General features: G+C 15.6%; 1 protein-coding gene across 1 annotated transcript; it reads right to left on the reverse strand.

Annotated features, from left to right (window-relative positions):
- Nucleotides 1-31: 31 nt before the first annotated feature.
- Nucleotides 32-1,186, reverse strand: BO72DRAFT_487551 (RNA-binding protein; the record flags this gene model as incomplete). The annotated part of the gene is made up of 5 exons (XM_040947989.1): nt 1,050-1,186; nt 713-769; nt 564-663; nt 136-511; nt 32-105 (listed from the first exon to the last, which is right to left on the reverse strand). Exons 1-5 carry the CDS (start codon nt 1,130-1,132, stop codon nt 32-34), a joined length of 690 nt encoding a protein of 229 aa, XP_040799396.1. The 5' UTR covers nt 1,133-1,186.
- Nucleotides 1,187-17,130: the final 15,944 nt, after the last annotated feature.

Genomic DNA, 17,130 nt, shown 5'->3' on the forward strand with positions numbered 1-17,130 from the left:
TGGGTATCAGCGAGCCAAGCAGGAGAGCAACCTACTCCGCGGTGTCCAGTTCATCATGAGCAGAAGCCAAGGGGTCTAACGGGGCCACTTCAGAGGGATCAGTATCTTGTTAAGGTTGAATGTTAGACGGCTAACCTTTTCTTTCCTCGCCATTTGGTCCGTTTTCACGATCATCGTCGTTTCGTTCTCGCTCATCATCGCGGCGTTCCCGACCTTCTTTAACATCACGATCTCTCTCATCAGGGCTACGGGAGCGATCACGAGAACGCTCCCGTTCACGTTCACGTCTGTCATAATCACGGTCCCGACGGTCATAATCACGGTCCCGACGCTCGTAGTCACGATCATGGCGGTCATACTCCCGATCATACCTTTCATCCCTGCGTGGAGAGTAATCGCCCCGGCTGCGTCGAGGCGAAGGAGAGCGGCCACGGCGGGGAGGGGTACGGTCACGCCGACGGTCGCGACCAGAGTCAAAACGCCAGGAGGCAGAAGGGGGAGTCCGAGCCCACTTTGACATGTTAATTGAATGTTTTCATGGTGTGGGCAGCCGGATGACAAACCTCTATCTTCAGTAAATCATCGCGGCCAATTCGCTTATTGTGCATCTCATGATAGGCATCATCTGCATCACGGCGACTCTCATACTCCACGAAAGCAAACCTGCCGACGTAAGTCCAGGTGAAGAGTCTGGAATGGCTTGGTTACATACAGTCTGCTCGACGGAGTTCGCGGTGCTGGAATATCACAACGCACAAGTCGGCCATACCTACAAGAAATGTCAGGAACAATTAAAGCCCAAGTACTCATTAGAATGTAAATTTGACTCGGGAGAATGATGAACAGGTAGATGGTGGTAGTATTGGGTTTGGCGGAGAATTCCGCTCACAGCACTACCACAAAGCAGCAATGAGAGAGAATCTCTCTGAAACGGGAAAAAGTGAACAGCTTCGCCTGCGATACTGCGAGACTCCGTCGAGTGTTTTCGCGTTTGAGGAGACGATTTGTTGGATATAGTAGCGAGTAGGCAATCGACGAGCGGCACGTACCGTTCGAATTCGTAGGCAAGATCGCGAGCTCGAGTCCCGTGCCCGAAGCCGGTGACATATAAGGTAGTGCCAGGACGAGACATGCTATGAGCGTGGCAAGATCAGTTTTTGATAGGTAGGAATGGAGAGAGGTGTTGGCTGCTCGAAGGATAATTGAAGTAAGTGAGGTCAGTAAGGGAGCTTTGGGATGCTAGTGTCGATTTAGCACATGTTCTACGGGTGGTCAAACACACCACTAATGATGTGCTTAGTAATCGGGTGGACTAGTCAGGTTGCATATGAGCAGTAAACACAGTTTATCTGAACTATTCTTTGAGTATATATAGAATATTTTTGCGGCACATAATACCAAGCCCTTTATATAAGTATAAATGTTTCATATAGCTCTATAGATTACTGGTTTTTATTATTAAAATCTAATTTTCTTTTATATTTCTTTACTTTATTGTATTTTATTTTTTAGGTATTTAATAAGTACTTATAAAGTATCTTTTAAGTATTCCTTAATTATGGATTTTTATGATATGATTAAATTTAGTTTTATAATAATATAACAGTTGGAGCCGACAAGTGAAGCTATAATTGATTATATGGAGCTGTTTATCTCAGCAGGTCACGGTGTGAGTAAGAGGCTCCCGTTGACCCCGAACCCGAAGAACCACTGAGAACCACTACCTGCCTGAATCTTGCCTGAATCCTGTATCAATGCAACCTTATATAGTGTGTGCAGTATAAAGCCTTTTTACATCCTAGTCCTCTAATATTATACAATACCTACTGCTACAGCAGCCTATATCTACTATTATAACAGCCCGCTCCGGACTCGATACAAATTCGTCGAACTTTTAATCGGAATATCTATATTATTATATTACTTATTTTTTTATATAATATATTATTCTAAAATCCTTAGAGAAGAAGATTTTTTAAGAGTTAATCTTAAAATTAATAAAAAACTATTTTAAGTCATTTTACTTGTTTTGTTTAATCAGTATATTTACTATATTAAACAATTTTTAATAATTTCTAATTCTTCTTACTTTTAATTATCAAAAAAAAGTAATATATTATGTAATAAATTCTTATCAAAATTATTTTAAAATATTTTATCTATTTTTAAATTATATTATCTAATCTAGATAAATATTTAAGAAGTATAAACTACTATTTCTTAATTAAACTAGTTAAAATAATGAAAAAAACAGATTTAAATATTATAAATAGAATATAAAAACATTAAATTTTTAATAAAATTATAATAATATTATACCAGTTCAACTTTATTTTCTAAATATAGAAAAAATTAAAACAGCAGAAAATTTTTTATTTTTAAATATAAAAAAAACAACCGAATCTATATTAAATTACTATATTAAATCTATTTAAAGTTTAATCCTAAAATATATAATTAAAATAAAAAATTCTTATAAATAAGTTAGATTTCTATTAAAAAACTATCAGATTAATCCAGCTAATTAGTACTATTTTTATAAAAAATAAATAATAAAAAATTAGAACTACTTTATCTTCTAAATATAAAAATTCTAAGAAAAAAATCTTATTACTATATATAGTATATATTTTATAGCAGATTTTTTTAAAAAAAAATATTTACTTAGTCTTAATTTATAAAAAAACCTATTATTTCTAGATATTAAATAAAATATAATTAGATTATCCGCGATAAAATAACAGCTTATAATAAAAAATAATAAAAAATTATTTTAAACTAATAAATTAGTTTATAGATTAACTAAAAATTAATAAAAAATATATTATAATTTTAAACTTATTAATATTAATTAGTTTATATTTACAGTAATAGATTAATTCAGCTATTTTAAAATTCATAACTAAAATTAGAATTAGATAACTAATCTAAATAGAAAATATTAAATTTTAAATTTAAATTCTAATTAAAAATAGTATAGTAAATAAAAAAAATTTAACTTTAATTAGAAATTTATAAGAACTTAAGAATATTTTTTAATATATTAATTAAAGTGTAGTTTTTATTAATTTAATAAATCTACTAAAAAATTATTAAAATATATTTAATAATAAATCTAATTTTTATTAAAATATTACTTATATACTATAGATACTATAGTATTAAAAATATAACTAGATATAAAATTTTTTATATTAAAAATATTAAATTTCTTAATACTAGTTTTTAAATAATATAAATAAAAAAATTAAATATAATAAATATATCGGCTAAATAACAGCAAGTAGTTATTAGTATTTTATAAAAAAAAATAAAAATAAAAATTTTAAGAAAATAAATTAATAAATAAATATGAAATAAAGAGTAAAAATAAAAATATAAATAATAATAAAAATAAATATAAAAAAATTTGATAGAAAGTCGAGATATAAAAATAAATAAAAATATATTAATTTTTTTTATTTATATATTTATTTTATATTAGATTTTAATTAGATTATTAATAAGATATATATTTTATTTACTATTTTAGAATTTTTTATTTATATAATATATAGTTTATAAAATAATTCTTTTATTATTATAACACTAAACTCTACTATATAAAAAATATTACTAATAAAAATATTTAATTAAAATAAATAATAAAATTATTTATAGCTATATTACTATATTAAACAATCCAGTTTAATAAAAAATATATTTATTATATAATATCTAATAATATAGTAGTTTATATTTATTATTATAATAGTTTACTTTAAACTTAATATAGATTTATTAAACTTTTAATCTAAATATTTATATTATTATATTACTTATTTTTTTATATAATATATTATTCTAAAATTCTTAAAGAAAAAGATTTTTTAAAAATTAGTCTTAAGATTATTAAAAAACGGTTTTAGACTATTTTACTTGTTTTATTTAACCAGCATATCTACTGTGTCAAGTAGTTCCTAACAATTTACTAATGGTGCAACGGTTATCCTTTGTGTGGAGTGCCTGGCCTCCCATTGGCTGGGCAGCTCACCGCCTTGGTCGGCAGTTTAGATAGGTGCTCAGATAGCTGGAATCCATCTCTCTTCACTCTCTCCTCAATATTTATTTGATTATATTTATTTTTATTACAAAAAATTTAAAAATAAAAATTCCAGCTGTATTACAGCCGATTATTTCTATTTTTTAATTATAATAATTATTATAATTATACTATTTTTTATTATAATAATAATTTTTTTATTATATTTATTATTTTAATATTTATTATAATTCTTTCTGCAACTATTATACTTAATAATTTTATTTTATTATTTAAATATTTAATATTTTAGATATTACAAAAATATTAATAAAATAATATTTTTTAGACAAAGAAATATTATTTTAAAAATTAGAATAAAAATATTTTTATATCCTATATACCATACAAAAATATAGTACTTTAAGATTTAAACTTTAAAAATTGATAACTAAGCTAAATCTTAATATTTTTAAGAATTTATTTTATAATTATAAATCTAACTATTTATTAGATCTTCTAATCCATTTTTAGAATATAATAAGCCCTATTAGAAAGGTTATTTTTAAAAAATAATTTTATTTATAAAATTAGATAGCAGGCTAACCTTACAGCTGTTTTTTTAAATTAAATAGATTATAGAAGGATTCTTATATTATATAAAAATATTTTCCGGTTTTTTATAGTCTTATTCAGCTTTTTTTATATTATTTTTCTTTTTTATATCTTTTTTTATAAAAATATATAGATTCATAGTTCTCCCGCAGTTGTTTAGATATATTATATATATAATCGTTTCTTAGACCATTCTTTTTCTACTTTATTTCTAAAATCTTTATAGTTTATATAGTTTATACAGTTTTTATAATTTCTATAATTTCTATAATTTTTATAATTTTATAATTTTCATAATTTTGATAATTTTTATAATTTTTATAATTTTTATAATTTTTATAGTTTTTATAGCTTTTTTAACCAATTATTTATTATTTTATATTATTTATTTTATATTTTATAGATTTATTTAAGCCTGTGTTTTTTAGATAATTCTATTCTAGAAATTTAAAATTAAAATATTTTTGATATAAAAATAATTATTTTTTTAATATATTTACAACTACAGTTCTAAACTGTTTATATAATTATAAAATATATAAAACTTAACAATAATTATTAAGTATAAGTTTTTTATTTATTATATTATATCTTTAACATTTTTAATTATTTAGATTTATTATTATAGTTTTTATTATATAGAACTAAAAATAAATCTTATTATATTTATAATTTATTTTATAATCTAATAATATAAATATTTATTAAAAATAATAAGCTCTGTAGTATTTATAGCTAGTTTTATAATCTAATAATATAGATATTTATTAAGAATAATAAGTTCTATAATATTTATAGTTAGTTTTATAATCTAATAATATAGATATTTATTAAATATAGTAAGTCTTATCGTATTTATAACTAGTTCTATAAATTAACAGGATAAAAAACTACTAAAAATAATAAGTTTTATAATATTTATAGCTAGTTTTCTAAACTAATAATATAAAAAACTACTAAGAATAATAAGTTCTGTAGTATTTAAAACTAGTTTTAATATATTTAGCCTGTATAAAAATTCTTATAAATAGTTTTAAAGCTGTATAATTCTTTTAAGTATTTTTTTTAAAATAAGTTTTAAAAATCTTATACTAATTTTATACTATTCTAGTTAACCGAAAATTTATCTTTATATATTATTATTAATTATAAAAGTACTATTTTAAATATTTATAAAAATTATTTTTATAAAAAAAATAGTTTTTTGGTTTTTTTAATAATTATTTTTTTAGATTTAGTTATCATATTCTGATGTTATTAAAACCTATAATCTTAGCTATATAAATATATTATATATTAATTATAAAATATTATATTAGCTTTTTAAATATTTTTAAAAATTAATTAAAACTATATTATAATTTTTAAAATATTATATAAAATACTGTATAGTATTTTCTTTAATTTATATATTTTTTTTACTTTTATAACATCTATTAGATCTAATAAACTTCAATAGTTTATATTTTATTAAAAAGATTTACTATTATAATAATATATTGAATTTTATATCAGCTGATTATTATATTAATATCTATATAATTAATAGAATTATATTATTTAATATTATAAATAAGCTGTTTTATTTTTATAATCTTTTTAAATAATAACAGCCATAAACTATAATTTATATAAATATAGTTTTATAATAATAAATATAATAATAATAGTATATAAATTCAATATAATTCTATTCTCTGGTCATATATTCTAAACTAGTTAATTGAATCATTATAAATTATTAATTTATTTATTTATTTTTATATAACTGCTAGAAAATAGTTTCTTAAAATTAAGAAATATTTAATATTTATACAGGTTATACTAGTTGTTTAGATTAAATTAATTATAAAAAAAAGTAAATAGATACTAATATAATATTTTTTCAAAATAGTTATAATTATTTTAGATATAAGAACTGATTATAAATATAATATATTTGATAATATTTTATATAGTTTTATAAACATATGACTTAGTTTTTTCTAGTTTAAATTAATCTGTTTTATATATTATATTTAGTTTTATATTATATTTTATCATTTTTAAATAAAAATATTAGTTAGTATTAGAATTTGCAGCTTTATAAAAAGTTTTTTTTAATAATAATAATAATAATAATTAAAATAAAAAAAATAAAATTATAACTAATTATTTAACTGTTTATATTTTTTATATTTATTAAATATTTAGTTATAATAAAAAGTTTAATATTTTTTATAAATCGGCTGCTGCTGGTAGTAGTACTTAATTAATAATTAAATTATAATTAAATAAAATAAAATAAATTAAATATAATCTTATTAGAATAAGTTAGAGTCTGATTTATATTATAATTTCTTAAATTTTAGAGTTTATATTACCAGCTTTATTTCTATAAAAAAATAAAATATAAAATTATTTTATTATTTAGATTTATTAGCAGCTTTTGTTATATATAATAATTTCTTTAAAATATAATAATTATTATATATATATAATTTATTATTATTATTTATAATTATTATAACTAATTTTTATTAGTTTAAAATTATTAATAAATTTTTGTTAGATTAAATAGCTAACAGCTGTTTAGATTTAATAATTTAAATTGAAAAATAAGAATATTTTGAGACCTGTATTAGTCTATTTTTAGATTTTAGAATATTAGAAATATAATTTTTTTATTACTATTTAATTTTTTTTGTAGATTATAATTAGTTTTTTAATCTAGCTATAATTAATAAAGTAGTTTCTACAGATTTTTAAACTTAAAAACTAATTTTAAACTTTTAGATTTTATTTATATTTATATAATTTATAATTTTTATAAACTATAATATAATTTTAAGATTTTATATTATAATAGAAATAATATTTATATAAAATAGTTTGTTAATTTTTAATAATTTAATATTTTACTAGTCGAAAATAGCTATTTATTATACTAAAAATATTATAAAATTAAAATAAGCCTTGTAAAAAATATTAAAAATTATAAGATTTTAATAAATAATATTTACATAATTTTATATAATTTATTTTTACTTTATATATTTTATTATTAAATTAATATATATATCTGCTGCAGTATTAAAATAATCAAACATATTATTAATTACTTATATAAAAGTTTAGATTAAATAATCTTATAAATTGATTTAAATAATAAATATAAATAATATTTTAAAAATTATTATATTAGCTTTATAAACACTGTAATAAGATTTTAATAATTTTATATTTATAAAAAATATTTTTAATAACTTTTTTTTAGTTTATTTATCTAATTAGCAGGCTGTATTTTTTTTATATAAAACTATTATATAAAATATAATAAATTATTTAGAATTATTAGATAATAAGTTATTAAATTTTTTATAATAAAAAGATAGTTTATATACAATTAAAATAGTTAATATATTTATATTTTAATATACTATAATACTTTATATAAAATATATAAAAATAATTTTAATATTTTTATTAAAAAAACTTTATAATTAAACAAATATATTATTATAAGTTCAATATAAATAAATAGTTTTATATATAATTTTTATTAAGTATTAAAAAGAACATTATTAGTTCTAAGAATTTACATATTATAAATAGCTGATTATACTTTTTTTTTTGAACTATATATCAGATCTCAAAATGATTAGATAATAATAAAAAATAATTTTTTTTATTTAATAAAATTAAGATTTTTATAACTAATTTTATTTTAAAATTTCTATTTATTATAGTTCTATTTTATAGTTTTTTAAATAATTTATTAATCTTATAAAATAAATATAAAATCTTAGTAGCTAATATTTTTTATATATTATTATTTAAATAGTTAATTTTTTTTATATATTAAATTATAAAATTTATTATATTTTATTTTTTATTATAGAATTTTCATGTACTAACAGCTATTTTTTATTAGATTATAATTTATTATTATTAGTCGGTTGATAAAATATAATTTATATAATTATTATAATATTAATAAAAATTAATTAGCTAGCTGATTTTAATTAATTTATTATTAAATTAAAAAATAATTAACTAAATTTTAATAGAAAGCTTATACAGCTGTTAATAATATTATAAAAAATAATATATTTTTTATTTTTTTATTTAGAAAATTAATAATATAAATAAGATATTTTTATATAAAATAATATACAGCTGTTTATAATTTCTAAAAAAAATATTTTTATATAATATTTTTTAGAATTATAGCTCTGCTGTTATCTAAAAATTATATAATTTGTTTTATTTTTTGAATTTTTTGAATTTTTTTAATGGTTAATAAAATATTAATATATAATATTATATAATAGTTATTTTTTATAAATAAACTTTATAAAATATATTTTATTATTTAAAATAAAATTCTTATATAATATTATTATATTTTTTAAATTATATATTATATTTTAAAAAATATTTTTAAATATTCTAATAAACTATTTAATAAAATTGTTATAATTTTTAGTAGTAATTTTATATAAATATTACTAGTTATTAAAAAAACTATTATAATAATGTTATAATTATTTATTTTTAAAATTTTTTTCTTTAGCTAGAGTTTTAGATTTTATATTTTTATAAAAATCAACAGCTGCTTAATAAACTAGAAAATATAATATATATTATTTAATTAAATAGTTTATTTTATAATTAAAAGTTTTACAGTTATATAAACTTTTTATTATTTATTAAATAAATAAATAATATAAAGATTTCTATATAAATATATACTTTTAATAATTTAATTATAAACCAGTTTTAAACCTGTATCTTTATTAAATAAATAATTTTTATAATTTATAATATTGTACTAAATAAATTAATAATTATTATATTAATTAATTTCTAAAATTTATAATTCTCTGTTATACTATTAATTGAGTTTTAATAAATAATATTAAATAAAACTATAAAAAGTTTATAAAAAATATTTTTAAATAATTAATCTGTGTGATTTTGTACTTTTAATTTTATAGTTAAAACTAAATATATTTATTATTTTATTCTAAAATTTAAAGATTTATAAAAATCTATATAATAACATATAATTATTAATTAAGATTATATATACTTATTTACTTAAAGTAGTCCTTTTAATAAATAATTATATTAAAACTATATACTTAATTTTGTAACTTATTATTTATTTTTCAAAAAATAATCTATTTCTTATTTTTTATAATATTAGTTTCTGGTTTATTTATACTTTGTAATAATAATAAATAAAATTTAAAATTAGATTTTATAAATTATAAAAGTTAATATTTATTTTTTTATATTTTTTATAGCTAGCTGTATATAATTTTTTTTATATTATAAATATAGCCAGACTAATAGGTTTTTAATTATAAAATAATTTAATAACTATAAATATAATATATTGAAAGATTTTTTTTATTAAATAATTTTTATAATGAATATTAGTATCTATACTATTATAAAAATCTATATTATAATGAATATATAATCCGGGTAGATAATAAATAATTTATTTAAAAATAACTAGTTCTCAAAATAGTTTATAAAAAAATTAATATTTATTTTTTAAAAACTATAATAGCAGCAGCAGCAGCTTTTTAATACTAAAATGTTTTAAAATTAAGCTAATAGTCTAAAAAATTAACAATATTAAAAATATTAAAAACTTAGTTTTATATTCGGAAGTATTATTAGTTATTTTAAATATTTTTTTATCTTTTTGGTTTTATAAATATATATATATAATATAAAAACTGTTTTTATAAATAATAACAGCAGCAGTCTTAGTAAATATAATAATAATAATAAATTAATATTTATATAATTTATATATAAGCTGCATTAATTGGATTATACTAGAAAACTAAAAATAAAATAATAGTAAAAAAATGTAAATAATAGTAAAAATATAAGCAGTAAAAATTATAAACTTTTTACTATTAATAAAAAACTTATAGATAGTTTTATTAATAATAATAATAATAATAATCTTCTCTTTTTTCTTCTTTTTTTAGGTTTTTTTTTATATTGCTTGCGGCTGTTTAAAAAAGCTATATGATTATTAATAATTTTTGACTAAATTTTTATAATATATATAGTATAGTTTATTTGTAATATAGAAAATAGTATAATATTTTATTATATATAATATAATTAATATAGAACTATCTAAAAAAACTAGATATAATTATATAATATTTAGAAAACTTCTAATTATATATATAGTATAAGTACTATTTATTCTATATATTTATTATTTTTTTATAAAAATTATTTATTATTTATTTTAGTATAGATATATAGTTAGATTAGAAAATAAAAAAAATAGCTGCTAGATTATATTATTTAAACTTATAATAAATATTTTAAATCGTAAATTTTTATATTATTTGTAAAAAGGCCTTTTAATATTTCTGAAATATAAATACTAGCAGTTTTTTAATATTAGTAAGAAAAAATATTTATAATAGTAGTAGTAGTATTAGTAATAATAATAATAACATTAATAATAATAATAATAATAATAATAATAATAATAATAATAATAATAATATGAATAATAATAATAATAATAATAATAATAACATTCATAATAATAATAATAATAATAATAATAATAATAGGAATAATAATAATAATAATAATAATAATAATAATAGTAATAATAAAAAACCGGTTGTAGTAGATTTTTTTAGAATAGCTATAGCTATACTTTATAAATATAAAAAAAATAAAAAAAAATATTTTATAGTTTTATAATTAGTTAATTAGAGTTTTTAAGCTATAATATATATTTTAATTATTAAGTGTACTAATTAATTATTAGAATAATTATTTATTAAGATATAGATAAATAGCTTAGTATTCTAACTAGCTGTTTAAAGCTATTTATAATATATATAGTAAATAATATATAATATATTTAGAAAGATTTATAGGAATTAGAACTTACTAATTTAAGATTTTTTAATTAAAAATATACGGAATAATAGTGGTAGTAGTAGTAAGAATATTAATATATATATGTGAGAGGAAACATATATATATTGATTAAGGTAACTACAGCTATATAAGTAGTCTCCTAAAAAATAGTAAGATCCGAGATTATATAATTTTAGATATTTATTATATTTTTTATAAATAAGAAGATTGCTATTAAATTCTATATAAAAAAAAATCTAAAACTACTTGTATTTCCGAAACAGAAAATAAATAAAGTATAGATACTGGAATATTAGATAAGATTTACTATATTAAATTATTTAATAAAATAAAAATAAATAAAAAATTTAAAAATTTAATAAAACTGTCAGCTACTTAATTTATTATACTAATATAAATAAACTTAATATTTTTAATGTATATTTTATACTGTATAAAATACTATTTAATAAATATATATTTAATTTTTATATAAAATTTAGAATTTTTAGCTAAAATAATAATAGATTAATTATTAGTATAAATTATAGTAGGCTTAGTTATTAATATAAATATAGCTTTAAAATATTAAATATTTAATTTAATAAATAAAAATTAAAGCTAAAGAAGTTCTTATATTATAATAGTTTAAATAATATATTAATTTTTAGTAGAAAATAATATAATAATAATATATTTTTTTAATTTTAGAAAATAAGCCTGTTAGTAAACTGAAAGATATAATTAAAAATTAATATAATATTAAAAATATAAGAACTAATTTAATTAATATTATAGTATCTAATAAAACTAAAATCTTTATATTTATGAAAAAATAGTTTAATAAACCTATAAGATAGTATTAAATAAGATTTATAATATAAATACAAGATTTATTAGAATTTATTATAAAAAATAATAATTTATTAGTTATATATAGAATATCAGAGTATATATTAAGAATAATCTATATTATAATATTATTATATTTTTAGTATAACTTAAGATTATCCGACTGAACAGTTTTTATATATGTAAATAAAAAGATTTTATAATTAAATAGTATAAAAAAGATGTTATATATTAGTATATTAAAATATTTTAAATAGTTTTTAATATATAACTTTTATAAAAGATATATACTATTATTAGTTTATATAATATTAATATTAAAAAAATAAATATAAAAACTATTATTAATAAGTTTATTAAACTTATTTAGTAGATTTTTAAAAATATTAATTATAAAGATATTTAATATTAAAAATAAGATATTATTAATATGAATAAGTATATAAAGATTTTTCTAATAAATATAAAATAATTTATATAAAAATATTTAAAGCTGTTTATAGTAAAGAAATTATAAAATATATTATATTATTTATATAATATCTGCTTTAATTTAGATAATAATTTAATAAATATATTATATATATTATTCTTTTAAAAACCCTCCAGCAGTTTAATATATATTAATTTATATAATTTAATATTAAAAAATAATAATAATATTAAGACTATATAATATTTAACCGAATATAACAGTAAGAATAATAAAAATCATAAAATTAATTTTTTTAAAATAATAATATAAATCTTATTTATCCAATAATTCTTATTAGTATATTAATAGAAACCTTTAATAATAAATCGGGCTTTATATATACTATTATACTTAATTTTTAATATTTATTTAAAAAACAGAAATCAGAATTTCTAGAAATATAAAATAATAAAAAAATATTTATTTAATTTATTATTGTAATTTATAGTAAATAGTATTATATTATTTAAAAATTTTAATATAGATTATAATATTAATATAATTAATAGAAATATAGCTAATATCCTATAGTATTAATCTTTTTATAATAAAAGATTTTTTATAATTTAAAAATAGATTTATAATCGGCTGTATAGCTGTAATATTAAAAAATAAAATATAAATATAATAGTTATTAATTAAAAGATTAAATAAAATATTAATATAAAAATCTAAATTATTATTAATATTAATAATCTAAAATTATAATAATTTAAGTAAAATATAAGACGGTTTTTATATATAAATTAAATAATAAATTAGTTGCTAAATTATAGTTTTTATAACTAAAAATACTAAAAATAAGTTATTAAGAATTAAATAGTTTATAATTATTAATTTATTATTAAGAATATTATTTTTAATAATAAAAGATAGTATATTCGAAGTATTAAATAATATATTATATATAATATTATTTATAATATTTAAGAAAAATAATATTCTGATTTATTTATATTTGATAAGCTAGTTAGAATTTAAGTTATTAATATTTTAATCTAAAACTAAAATATTAGAAAACTCTATTTATAATAGCTTCTAATATTAAAAAAGTATATTAAATAAAAACTAATAATATATATTTTTTAAATAGTTTTCTTTGAATACAAAATACCGCTGTATACAGAATCAAGGTTATTAAAAAACTATTATAAATATTTAAAGAAATTAGTTTTTTATTAAAGATAATATTATATATATATATAGTTTAAGAAACTTTAATATTATATATTTTATAAATAGATTTGCAGTAGTTTATAAAGTAGTTTTTTATATATAATCTTTTAATTTATTATAAGCTTTTTTAGAGATAAGATATTAACGGTAGTAGCTAAAAATATTCTAGTAAGTAATATTAAAGTATATATTATATAAGTATTTATATAATATCTTATTAATAAAAATATATATAAGCCGGTTCTAGATATAGTTTATAATAAAAATAATATAATTTTAGAAATAATAAAATAATTAATTTTTAATTATAATAGAGATATAAGACTTAATAAAATATCTATTTTTAATTTTAATAATTAGATTAAAATTAGAATAGTAATATAAAACTGGATTTTAAATAATATTTTATTTTTAATAGTAAGTTATAAGTAGTTAATATTCTGGTATATTATTATTATAAATATACTTAATATTAATATTTAATTACTTTTAAAAGAGTTTTATATAATAATAAATTTATTATAAATCTTACTACGGTTTTTAAAAAAAACCTAATAATAACAAAAAATATAATTTATAAAAATAATAAAATAATAAATATTAGTTTAATTATATATAGGCAGCAGGCTACAAATATTAATATATAGAAAGTTTTTAATTTAAAATCTAAGATTATATAACTTAGTATAAAATACTAAAGATATTTAACTTTTTCTATATAAATATAATTTATAATATACTAGTAGAATATTTTTTTAATATCTAAACTAATAAAATACTTTAAGAAATTATAGATTTTATATTCAGAGATATAAACTATATAATAATATATTAAATAAATTAGAATTAGTATAATAATTATTTTTTTAATTATATATATAATAAAATTAATATAAAATAAGTAAATTAAAATATTATAATTATATAGACTAATATAGTCTTACAGCTTAATATACCAGTAATATTTATAAAATATTTTTTTAATTTATAATAATATAACTAATTTATTTATTATTTTAAATAAAAAATATAGTTTTTTCTAAATTATATATAATTAAATATTTAAGCAAGCCAGCTGTTAATATAAAATAATATTATTTAAAAAAATTAAAATAAACTAATAATAATTAATATTAAATATATTAATTAGATTATTATTTTTATTTATAATTTCAATAGAAATAATATTATAACTAATAATATAAAAGATTTTATTAGTAGCTGTTATAGCCTAATAAATATAAAATATCAAAATTTAGAAGTAATATTTAGAATAGTTTATAATTTTTATAATTTTAAAGTTAAGTATCTATTTATTTATATAATTTAGATAAGTATTTTATTAGACTATAGCTATTATATTAAAGCAGACTAATATAATAAAAATATTAAATAAATTATAATTAATATTAATAATATTAATAGTAGAAAATTCAAATAATAATATTATTTTTACTAATATAAATATTATATTAATATATATACTTATATTTTTTATTAAAATTTAATAAATACTTACTTAAAAAATAATTTTTATTATATTAATAAAAAAGTATAGAATATTAAGTTCTTATTAGCAGTATTAAATTTTTTATATTTAAATTAAATATTTGAAATTAAGTATTTTTTATTATAACTATAATTATTATTATATTTATAATTATAATTTCTATTTTAGTTATAGCTACTATAATTACTACTACTTTTATTAAAAATATTATTAATAAAAGTCTTATTATTAATAGTATATATAAATTACTATAAGAATTAATTTTTTTAAATATTATATATATTAATTTATAATAAACGGTTAAAGTATTATAATATCTTGAATTACTAGAAAGATTATAGAAATTTAGTTTTTTTATTTATAGTCTTAATATTATATAATTTATTAAAAATATTTATAAAATTAATTAAAAATATATCTTAATTTGAAATATTATTATACTATATAAATATCTATTTATTATATAAACAGACAATAGTTATAAAGCTAGAGATTTTATAAACTTTTTAAAAAAAATCTATATATTTTAACTACTATATTTTAGTTTTAAAAATATATTATAGGCCTGGGCTTATATATAGTACTAAAAATAATAAAAATCAAATAATTTAACTAATTTTATATCTAAATATTTATATTATATATATTTAGAAAAATATAGTTCTTTTTTCTAGTCTTAATAATATTATATTAAATATCTATATAAATAGATAGATTTTTATTTTTTATAGTTTAGATAGTAAGAACTTATATAACTTAATCTTTATTATTCAGATATAAAACTAGTTTTTTAAAAATAGTATAATTATTTTAAAATAATTTTTAGATATCTGAATTTTTAAATCTAAAATAATTATATAGAATATATTACTATATTAGCCAGTTAAACTAATATTTTAACTTTAATACAGTCTTAAAAATATTAATATTAAATAGATTTTTTAATAATATTATAATATAATATATAGCTATACTATTTATATAGTAGAGAAATATATAGTTAGTAAATTTAATAGATTAATAAATATTAAGTCTAATTATTAAATTAATTAGAATATTATAAAAACTTCTCTATCTCTTTAAATATATGAAATATTAAATAAAAATATAAAAAGACTTTAAGAAAAAAAGTAAAAGAAAAATAAATTTAATATAAAATATAGCTATAAAAGCCTATAATCTATAAGAGAATATATATATATATATATTAATTAAAATAAACACGGCTATATAACTGGTTTTCTAAGAGATAGCAAGATCTGAAGTTATGTGACCCCAGATATCTGTCATAATATATATTAACTATATTTGTAATTTTAATTTAATAGTAAAATATAGATTATTCTGCTGCTTTTATTTATACTGTCTTCTATACTTTCTCTGTCCAGGCCTGGAACTGGTCTTAAGCATAGCAAGGGTCACCAAGGCTTATTATATACAATTAATTATATATATTTTTAATCTAAGAAGATTAAGTATAAAAAGAAACTTTTTATATATAAATACTGATTAATTAGTTAATATAAATATTTTTATATAAATATATAATATTACTAAAATAATAAATAGTATTATATA

Source organism: Aspergillus fijiensis (genome assembly GCF_003184825.1).
Source record: "Aspergillus fijiensis CBS 313.89 unplaced genomic scaffold BO72scaffold_38, whole genome shotgun sequence".
Taxonomy (NCBI): Eukaryota; Fungi; Ascomycota; class Eurotiomycetes; order Eurotiales; family Aspergillaceae; genus Aspergillus; species Aspergillus fijiensis.